The 11,100-nt window shown below is 43.6% G+C and overlaps 1 protein-coding gene across 4 annotated transcripts in view; it reads left to right on the top strand.

Moving 5' to 3' along the window:
- The first annotated feature begins 118 nt into the window (after window positions 1-118).
- The window catches only part of CHMP7 (charged multivesicular body protein 7), a 36,779-nt gene continuing 25,797 nt past the window's right edge, over window positions 119-11,100 (top strand). For 2 of the 4 annotated variants that reach the window (XM_077469883.1, XM_077469880.1), the window contains exons 1-3: window positions 119-219; window positions 2,157-2,278; window positions 6,523-6,798. In XM_077469883.1, coding sequence (XP_077326009.1) covers window positions 6,548-6,798 — 251 coding nt within the window. In that variant the 5' untranslated portion in view covers window positions 119-219; window positions 2,157-2,278; window positions 6,523-6,547. Of the gene's footprint in view, window positions 220-420; window positions 445-2,156; window positions 2,279-6,522; window positions 6,799-11,100 lie in introns of those variants that run through there. The other 2 variants (XM_077469882.1, XM_077469881.1) reach the window with 2 other exon arrangements.

Raw genomic sequence — 11,100 nt, 5'->3', positions numbered from 1 at the left:
GTGAAGCGTACAACCCAAACATGGCCCCGCCCCGTCCAATGTCGATGTCATACCGATGTCATACACCCAGGCTGCAATGCTGACAAGAGGCCGGCAGATGGCGCCCGTGCAGCTCGGACTATGAATCATGTGGAGTGTGGGCTGTCTATGTGTACGGAAGCTGAGAGGGATCAACAGCGCACAACGCTAGAGGGAGCAATACGAGGAGAAGAGCCTGGGGTGAGTGTGCGGGACACTGTCCTCTGTATTGTCTGTCCTGTCAGTCCTTCTCCTGTTTGTCATACACTCTGCATGGTCTACTCATAACACACACACACACACCCCCCCCCCCCCCCCCCCACACACTTTCACTTTGGTGTTGCTCTGTCCCATTTTGTTGTCATCTGTGATGACAGTTCTGTGTTCAGTCCTCATACTCGTCCTGTGTGATACCCGGTGTTGCCGGTACAGTATATTGTTACTTCATTATAACAACATTATTTCATGCACATATCCCTTTGAACTTTTTTTTTTTTTTTTTTTTATGGCTGCCTGTGTTGCCTTGGGAAGATTTCTTCTCACTTCCTGTCTGATTGTCAGAAGTGAGGGGAACAGGAAGTGAGAGGAAATCACTCACTAAGCAGAACAGCAAGATATGCAAAAGAAGAGAGTTTGTTGTCATCAGTCCCACCACTCGCACCTCCCAGCGCCTCCGCCGGCTCCCCGCACCTCCGCCAGCGCCTCCGCCGGCTCCCCAGCACCTCCGCCGGCTCCCCGCACCTCCCCAGCGCCTCCGCCGGCTCCCCGCACCTCCCCAGCGCCTCCGCCGGCTCCCCGCACCTCCCCAGCGCCTCCGCCGGCTCCCCGCACCTCCCCAGCGCCTCCGCCGGCTCCCCGCACCTCCCAGCGGCACCGCCGGCTCCCCGCACCTCCCAGTGGCACCGCCGTTTGCTTGCTCCTCCTGCATTCCTTCACGCAGTTGCTCCTCCGACCGTACAACTGCTCATTCGCTTACTTCTCCACCGCTTGCTTATCCCCCAAAATTATATTTAAAAAAAACATTTTTTTCCCTCAATTTAGGCCGATAAGTATTCTTCTACATATTTTTGTTAAAAAAAAAAATTGCAATAATCGATTATTGATTGGTTTGCGCAAAAGTTATAGCGTTTACAAAATAGGGGATAGTTTTATGGCATTTTTATTAATAATTTTTTTTTTTTACTATTAATGGCCGCGATCAGCAAATTTTTATTGTGACTGTGACATTAGGGCGGACACATCGGACATTTTTGACATGTTTTTGGGACCATTTATACAGCAATCACTGCTATACAAATGCACTGACTCCTGTGTAAATGACACTGGCAGTGAAGGGGTTAACCAGGGGGTGACAGTGTAGGGGTTAAGTGTTCCTAGGGGCGTGTTACTAACTGTGGGAGGCTGGGCTTTGTTTTAGTGAACACTGATCTCTGCTCCAATCACATGGAGCAGAGATCAGCGTCACCTGTTGCTAGGCAGAACGGGGAGATGCTGTTTACAATGGCATCTCCTCGTTCAGCCGCCCCATGAGACGATCGCGGGTATGCTCGCAGCGATCGAGTCCGCGGGACCCGCGACCGGACTCGCGGGGGTCCCAACCGTCACGCGGGCACGCTCACGATGGCAGGGCGGCATTTAAAATTGGACGTACCTGTACGCGACATTCTGCCCACGTACATCGGCGTGCGCCGGTCAGGAAGTGGTTAACTGAACTAGAGCAGTTCTACAAATGAGAGTGGGCAACTATTGCAAAGTCTAGATATGCAAAGTTAGTAGAGACCTCCCAACAGGCTGAAGGTTGTATTTAAAGGAAAATGTGGTTCAACAAAATACTGACACAAGGGGGTGATCCTTTTTCCAACTCAAAGATTCTCTTTTAGAATTTCTAAAAAAGATTTCTGACCCGTTTTGGTCTTATGCCTTTCACTTGGAAGTTGTAAGTTGCACTAGTAAATATAGCTAGATAAAGCAAAAACTGTGTCTGTCTTAATTTCAGGCTGCAAAGCAACAAAATGTGATTATTTTAAAGGGGTGATTCTTTTCCATACCCACTGTATAAGTATACATGTACATATATGCTCTGATCTATAACTTGCATGATTGAATTATGGGTGTGTGTGTTCTCTGCCTTACTACAGGGCACAGCCATGGCGTATCATTCAGCATAAGGAACCCCAGTAGGCGGCAGGGGATGCAGGCATTCCACACTCCTGGAAGTGTGACCCCTGTGAAGTTTCTACAGGCCATCGCAGTGTTATAGGTAAATGTAAAGCCTCTTGTTTTGCAGTTCTTGCTTTGCTACATCTTTTACACCAAGCGACAGTCACCAGTGGCGTAACTAGAACCTTCTTGGCCCCGATGCAAGAAACCATGAAGGGCCCCCCTGAACCCCAGCCAGGGCCCTTCCCTCCGAGTCCGGCGGTGGAACTCCAGGGCGTGGTCACAGGTATGACCTTTGTGAGCCCTATAGTTCCACCACTGGTATCAGTAGTTTTTTTTTATTTTTTATTATTATTATTTTATTTTTTTATTTTTAGGTGCCCCATTGGGGGACTGTCCCTAGGCAGGATGGGGACCCGTCCCCAGAAGAGATGAGGTCCCTTTCTCCAGGGCAGATGAAGTTACTGCCCCCAGATGAGAAGGGGTCCCTGTCCCCACGTGAGAAGGGGTCCCTGTCCCCAGGTGGAGATGGAGGGGGTATGTATTGGTGTGTGGGGGATGGGGTCCTCTCACTCACCATGACCAAGCTGTAGGCCGCGCACTCATCCATGTTGGCCTGGGCTCCATCCAGTGTGCTGGACGGGCGATCAGAATAGCTCCCCTATCTCCCAGAAAGACCTTTCATCATCTGTGTATGACGGGGGAGGAGGGGGGCTGGCAAACAAGCCTGCAGTGTCCTCCGTGGACCTCATAGGGCTGCACTGCATCTGTGTGCTTAGTTTGTTTATCCGGGAGAAGTATGCAGTGCAGTGTGGGACGGACTCAGTGGGGGCGGGACTCTGGCTGGGGAGAACAGACATCGGACTGAGCGGCAATGCATGGAGCAGGAGACGGGTACTCTGAGGAGCTGGCCGAGGACATAGGTCATGCGGGGAATACACAACTAAAGAGCAGCCAGTGCAATAGTCGAGCATGGAGCTCTGCTAGTCACCCTCCACCTCCAGCCACCCGTGTTCATGGTGCACTGGTACCCCTAGCTGCCTATGCTGCTGCCGGCCATATGTAGAGGGGGCTGCATGGGCCCCCTGCATCACAGGGCCCAGTTGCGGTCGCGACTGCTGCACCCCCTATAGTTACGCCCCTGACAGTCACTTTAAAGTGGTTGTATAGTCCTTCTTTTTCTTTTTTTTTTTTGCCTTACTCATTCTATTAAAAAGGATACAAAATATTAAATGACTCTAAATGTTTCCTTGGCATTTCTAGGCTGAAGGTTAATTCCATGCATACCTGATATTTAGATTTCAATCTGCAGCTGTCTTGTGTGTGTTTATGTGGGGTATTATCTTATAACTGTACTCATTTACTAGGTGAGGTGTTTTCGTGTACTTAACCTTTTATGTGTTACTAAACCCAGGACCCTGCATTCACTATATCTGGTCTCCCACAGAACATGTAAATGCAATTATTTTAGTAAATATAAACTGCTAAATACATTTTCTCATCAGCAGTACATATCAGTCTTGTGACTTCTATCAGTGTCTGGTTTAAGCTTGTAGGCAGTTCTTTTTTTTTTTTTTTTTTTTTCTCTCATTCTACTCTGACTGTCCTATGAGGCTGCAGGACCCCTGACTCTGTGTGGCCAGTGCTGATTGGCCTTATGCTGATTGCGTGCACCCTTCCAAGAAAAGACTCTCTAGCAATACACGAAGAAGGGATTAAAAACCGCCCATGTTGCGATGCTTCATAAGCGCTTTTCTGGTGCTTCGGAAGCGCTGCCCATTCATTTAATTGGGCAGGCCGCTCTATACAGCGATCCCAAACCGCCCCAAAGCTGCTGGGAGGCGGCATTGGGAGGCAGTGTTCGGGCACTTTATAGGCGCTATTTCTAGCGCTAAAACACCTGAAAACTGCCTCAGTGTGAAAGGGATCCAGCTGAGCATGTGCAGAGACTCAGTCTTATCAGGAGATGGATTAGGGGTAGTGGAAGAAGGGGAGGATCAGAGAAGACGGGATTAGACAGCGTTTTTTACAGAATGTAGAGGATATTATGTTCAACCATGCGAACACCCATAGGTCTTGATGTCCTCTCCACATACTGGAGTTCACAATCGGACTCTAGCATGTACATGACCCCCACTGTATCACATGTGATAAGATTTTTTTTATAGGGTATTTTCTGTTAGTGGCTGTGGAGACAAAATCCTTTTTCAAGGTTAGGTTTACGTTACCTGCATGCAGGGCATTTTCCACAAGCGTAAAATCCAAACAAAAAGGCAATCCATCTTTAACCACGGGGGGTTCTACTACACTCTGGGCCAAAACGTCTCGGAGGGTCTTCTGTAAATGAATCTCGGGCGTGGGGCAGCATTGTACCTAGAATTCTATCCTTCTTTAAGATTTCCCAATGTTTCATAACAAATTTTTTTGTTTTCTATATTGTAATCTAAGATAATTTTATATTCAAACTTGTTGTCTTTTTTATTTAATTTTTTTTAATCTTATTGGAATCCGCAAATAAAAGGGTTCGATCCAGGTTCCCAATGCTCTGGATCTCAATTGCAATCTGTTCCTCCTTATGTCCTTTTTGGGACTTGTAGTTCTTTTACATTTATGGATGGACTTTCTTTATTTTATATTGCACTGCACTAATGTCTTTATATTGTATACTCGAAGTAGTGCAGGAACTGCTCTGAAGTCGCACAGATATGAATGGTACTCATTGGAAATCATGGGGTATGACTTGTCATGCGACTTTGCAGTCCCAAGTCACACAAGTGTGAAAGGAGCCCAAGTCAGACTGAGTGTTTTAAATGTTTTCTGATACCAGCCTCACATCTGTCTGCTCAGCAGCAGACTTTTGCAGGAAATTATTTTTAAGAAACAGCCCACTTAGAACTGATGTCTCCATGTTTGTTAGATACTCCAGTGGTGAGATCTCTGTGCTTCTTGTTCCCAGATGTGCAAGCCAGCCATAATAAAGACCCGTTCTCCCTGCTGTGTTGCTCACATATTTTTATGCAAGGAACTGTGGCAAAGATATTTCTGCGCTTGATTCTGTGGGGGATTTAAGAAGCTTGTGAGTGAATCGGCTCCGCCTAAAATTAAAGTGTTACTAAACCCACAACAGTAAAATCGGTCTGTATATGTAGTAAAACATGCTTGTTATACTCGCTGTGGAACCTAAGGGGTTAATCATCCACGATCCTTCCCTTCTTGTACTGTCCCCAGTCCATCTCCTGATGAGACAGAGCCTTTGGGGTCACTCTGCACATGCTCAGTTTGGTGTTTATTGCTAGAGAGGTGTTTTTTTTTTTTTTTTTTTTTTTTTTTTTCTTGGGAGGGTGCATGTGATCAGTACAGGGCCAATCGGCACTGTCCAGACAGAGAGTCAGGGGTCATGCAGCCTCATAGGACAGTCAGAGTAAAATGAAAACTCCTCCGACAAGCTTTAACCAGACACTGATAGAAGTCACAAGACTGCTATATACCGCTGATGAGAAAAGGTATTTAGTAGTTTATACCCAGATAACAAGCAATTGAGCTGCAAGTCTGAAAATGACTTGCTAAGCTATTGCTAGACTTGTCGGGCTTCACAAGTTTGTTGCACAATTGCAGCAAGTCTACATTGCATGACTCCAGATCAACTTTCTTTGCAAACATTCTGCAAGTTCTGGATCAGTTATTTGTGCAATGGTCATCCGTTAGCGTTCGGCGTTCTAGTTTTTCAATGCATTGTGGGATTTTTGGAGTGTCCTCTGTGTATTTTTATTATAAACGCTAAAAAAAAAACGCTAATACAAAATGCTGTTAAAAGCGCGTTTTCCAACCAGCTTTTTCTGGCAGCAATCTGGTGTCCAGAAAAAGCTTTTTTGAACTCCAGTGCACATGGAGCCATATAGTGAATGCAGCTACTGGGTTTAGTAACACTTTAAAGAGGACGTAAACCCTGATGGGTTTATTTCCTCTTTCATTCCCTGTAAAGGCAAAGCATAATGGACTACTATGCATCGCATAGTAGTCCATTATGTGTCACTTACCTGACACAGGAGCCAGTGAAGTCACCGCTGTCCCCTGTAGTTCCGAGCATCCATCTTCTTGGTGGGTCTCCGTGGGGCTTACCTGTAGGTCAAAGTGGTTTGTAAGGGTTTACAACCACTTTAAGGACTCCACTTTGGGTAAACTGTCCCTTTTAGAATCTAACCCATTCTGACTGTTTTTAATGCTGTAAAGTAAAAAAAAAAAAAAATCACCATCTTTGTAAATGGTAGTATTCATAACCTTTTTTTTTTATTTTTATTTTTTTTAAATTACACATGTCAATCTTCTATTGCCTGTTCCTGTTAGGTCCACCCCTTAAGCCACAGTGATTATGGCCCCGCCTTACCCTGCAGACTGGGATGATGATGAACGGATGTCATTTTTATTTTCTGCTTTCAAAGCGACACGAGATGTGAACAGTGCGGACTGGGACAGTAAAATGACATTTTGGATGCCACTGATTTTGCAGCATGCCAAGGCTCAAGGAATGGTCAGTGTCACACTGCGTCAACTGCAGTCACACTTCACCCGCAAGGGCAGCACTCCATTGGGTTTGGCAACGGTGATCCAAGAGATGCTCAGGTGAAGATTGCCTAGTGGTTTGTATTTAGGGCTAAAGATTTCAATCAAAGCCAGTGACAAGGGAGCAGGGGCAAAGCTGAGCCCCACTCTGTCTTATGGACACACAGCAGGGCTCAGAAGTGCGCATGTACGAGTGCCCCCCAAAGTAAGGAGGAGCCAGGAGTGACGATGGGGAACTCGAGAAGAGAGAGTTCAGGGCTGCTCTACACAGAGCAGGTAAGTATAATATGTTTGTTGTTTTAGTTTTTTCCTCCTAACATTTACAATTACTTTAAGGCAGTGGTCTCCAAAATATGGCTTGGGGCCGGATGTGGCCCTTTGCTTGCCTTTATCTGGCCCTCAGGGCACGATTCCTCCCACTGACTCCAATGATGGGGCACTGTTGCCTTAGCATCAATGGGAGTAATTTTCTGCTCTTACCGGCCACAGTCCAGCCCCCTCAAAGTCTGAAGGACAGTAAAGTGGACCTTCTTGTTTTGAAAGTTTGGAGACCCCTGCTTTAAGGCAATACATTGTTGTCTGTTGAGGTGCATTGGTAGCCCAATCCATTTTAATTGGGCTGCCTTAACGCAGTGAACGTTAACAATTAACATAACGTGCATTAACACACCACAAATATGTAAAGTCCTCAATGTACCAGTCTTACCTACAGTATATTATTAAGAACATTCATCTGAACAAACTGTAAATAAGAGATAATGCCTCCTGTGTAGAACTAATCCACAGTGTTCGAACTAATGTGTATAATGAGAAACTCAAAATCTACAGTGGGGGAAATAATTATTTGACACCCTTCAGATTTTGTAAGTTTGCCCACTTACAAAGAAATGAATGGTCTATAATTTTTATCATAGATGTATTTTAAATGATAGAGACGGAATATAAAACACAACTCAAAAAGCAGTTTAGTGAGTAAAATAAGTATTTGATCCCCAAGCAAAACATGACTTGGTGGAGAAACCATCGTTGGCAAGCACAGAGGTAGGATGTTTTTTGCAGTTGGTGACCAGGTTTGCACACATCACAGGAGGTATTTTGGTTCACTCTTCTTTACAGATCTTCTCTAGATCCTAAAGGTTTCTTGGCTGTCGCTTGGCAACTCAAAGTTTCGACTCCCTCCATACATTTTCTATGGGATTGAGGTCTGGAGACTGGCTAAGCCACTCCATAACCTTAATATGCTTCTTCTTGATTCACTAATTGTTGCCTTGGTGGTTTGCTTTGTGTCATTGTCATGCTGAAAGACCCCTCCATGACCCATCTTTAGTATTCTGGCTGAGAGAAGAAGGTTCTCGTCCAAGATTTTACAATACATGGCCCCGTCTATTGGACCCTCAATGCGGCACAGTCGGTCTGTACCTTTAGCAGGGTAACGGCCCCAAACCATAATGTTTCCACCTCTGTGCTTGACTGTAGGGATGGTGTTCTTAGGGTCATGGTCAGCATTTTTCTTCCTATAAACACAGCAAGTCCCCCTCCTTAAGAAGGTGCATGTACAGTCATGTCAATGAACATCTAAATGATTTACAGAAACATTTGGAGAAAGTGCTGTGGTCAGAGGGGACCAAAATGTAGCTATTTGGCATTAACTCACCGAGTTAAAAAAGTTTGACTTCATTTTTGTTACCAATGCACCAAAAGATTTTTTCCTATTCAAGCATAGTGGGCAGAGCAGATACAACAAGGAAAAGAAAAGGGCCAAATAGGGGCTGGGGGATCACCAACCCCTGGGACTTTAAAGGTATCAAATCAAAAAAATATATTTGCAGAGAAAAATTGATATATAAAATGTTACAATTTTATTCATACTACACACAATTATAATTTAAACAATTCAAAAAAAAAAGATTTAACATTAATTTGCAAGAGAAGGCACACTGATATTAGATTCCATTTTTCACCAGACAAGAAGGATGAAAAAACGGGCAAGCTGCAATCATTCTCAACATGTTTCGCCCGGAACGGGCTTCTTCAGGAAAAACTGATTGAGCAGCCACGAGAAACTGGGATAATAAAACAAAAAAAAAAGAAATGTATATGAATGTTACCATAAATTGATGCATAGAATAACAAACAGTAAATGGAATAAATAAGCAAACAAAAGTACATTGATATTAAGATTAATAATCTCAATAGATTGAATAGTATAAGGCAGATGCATAATGTATTTTGAGTAATCTTCACTACAATAAAAATATCTCACCGATGCTGCCAATGGTCCACATATCAGAGAGAAACCAAACGGTAATTATTTTGGAGTATTATCAAAGAGAGTATGGTCATTTTAGCGATGAAATCGCAGAACAAGAAAGACTTTCCGCCTATTGGGAGTCTGCAGAGAGAAATAACAATAATAGAGTAATGAAGCAAAGAGGAAAGGAAAAAGAAATATTGCACCCAATTAACAGGGGGCCAAAAATGGAGATAGCAATGGGTGTAACCTGGTGTAATCGTTACCTTAATGGTGGAGTTGAATCAATAGGGATTACAATTAAGTAGTTTTAATTTCAGTAATAGATCAGAGATCCAAATCCATATAGTATGTTGTAAACCGACATAGTAAGGCTGAAATGAAGAGAAAAGAAATTGCCTTATAAGAAGGGTATATTATATTAAAGGAGTGAATGCACTATCACATAAGGAAACGCCTTCAATAAGACTCACTAGTATGGGTCATTCACAAAATCATAAGGGATTCAAGTAGTAGTGAAGATATTCAGTGGGCTTACCTATAGTTAGCTGCTTCAATGTATACGTCTGGTCACTTCAATTGCCAAGAGGCAACTGATTAGACTCAGAGGTTTTAAATCCCTCCAGCTCGGCGGCGCCTGACGTCACCGCCGAGCTGCGGGCGGAGACAAAGCAAGGGGAAAGAGAAGCTGGAACCGGCGAATTCACAGAGAGGTGCGCATGCGCGGACATCGCGTCACGGCTCCGCGCATAGGACGTGATACGTGTCAACCTCAGCGGCCATTTTGGAAAATCCAAAACAAAGCACGCAATCGTGTTGTCACACAACGGTGCTGCGCACGGCGTAAGAAGCCGGAACGGCCATTTTAGGAAAGGGTCAATAGTCTATTAATTCGGCAGATCAAAGAAGGAAACAATAACAGACATCCCTAAATTAGCATGCTTTGTTGTATTCCCTAATTTCTGTAATACTACAGGAAAGCAGCCAAAATAAGAGACAGCTTGCAAGAGTTAACATAAAGCCAGTGCCAGCCAATACAAAATCCCATTGGCGTGGGGAACATAAAAGGTTGAGACGCTGATTGATTGACAGGTCGCAACAGAAATATTTCTAGTTCCCCGGGACGCCCATGCAGAGACCCAATTCAAAACACAGGCGGGAAGTCGCATGTACAAATTTCAAGTAATTTCCAAAAATTAATACAATAGAATACTCAGAAACTCCTAAACAGCTGGAGCACTGGCAAGATAGGAGAGATTTACAGATCACACAGAAAAAATAAAATAAATAAATAAATAAATAAATTTAAAAATAATTACCGTTTGGTTTCTCTCTGATATGTGGAGCATTGGCAGCATCGGTGAGATATATATATTTTTTATTGTAGTGAAGATTACTCAAAATACATTATGCATCTGCCTTATACTATTCAATCTATTGAGATTATTAATCTTAATATCAATGTACTTTTGTTTGCTTATTTATTCCATTTACTGTTTGTTATTCTATGCATCAATTTATGGTAACATTCATATATATTTCTTTTTTTTGTTGTTTTATTATCCCAGTTTCTCGTGGCTGCTCAATCAGTTTTTCCTGAAGAAGCCCGTTCCGGGCGAAACATGTTGAGAATGATTGCAGCTTGCCCGTTTTTTCATCCTTCTTGTCTGGTGAAAAATGGAATCTAATATCAGTGTGCCTTCTCTTGCAAATTAATGTTAAATCATTGTTTTATGAATTGTTTAAATTATAATTGTGTGTAGTATGAATAAAATTGTAACATTTTATATATCAATTTTTCTCTGCAAATATATTTTTTTGATTTGATACCATTAAAGTCCCAGGGGTTGGTGATCCCCCAGCCCCTATTTGGCCCTTTTCTTTTCCTTGTTGTATCTATTAACATTGGGACGTGGTATCCTGGCCTGCCTAGATTCCCTCTCTCTCAAAAATTTATTTTCATAGTGGGCAGAGCAGTTCACATCATTCTCTTATACCCCAACAGCCAACTTTCCATCCTTATACTCTGCAAGAGATGGAAAACATAACCTACCATGGAGACTGGTCTGGTAAGACAGATTAGCCATAGCAAACGACCAAAGTTTAGCTTT

The sequence above is a fragment of the Lithobates pipiens genome, unplaced genomic scaffold (assembly GCF_037356315.1).
Source record: "Lithobates pipiens isolate NorthernLeopardFrog02 unplaced genomic scaffold, aLitPip1_a1.2 Scaffold_8, whole genome shotgun sequence".
Lineage (NCBI taxonomy): Eukaryota > Metazoa > Chordata > Amphibia > Anura > Ranidae > Lithobates > Lithobates pipiens.
The sequence above is the reverse complement of the archived record's forward strand: the minus strand, read 5'-3'. Positions and strand labels throughout refer to the sequence as shown.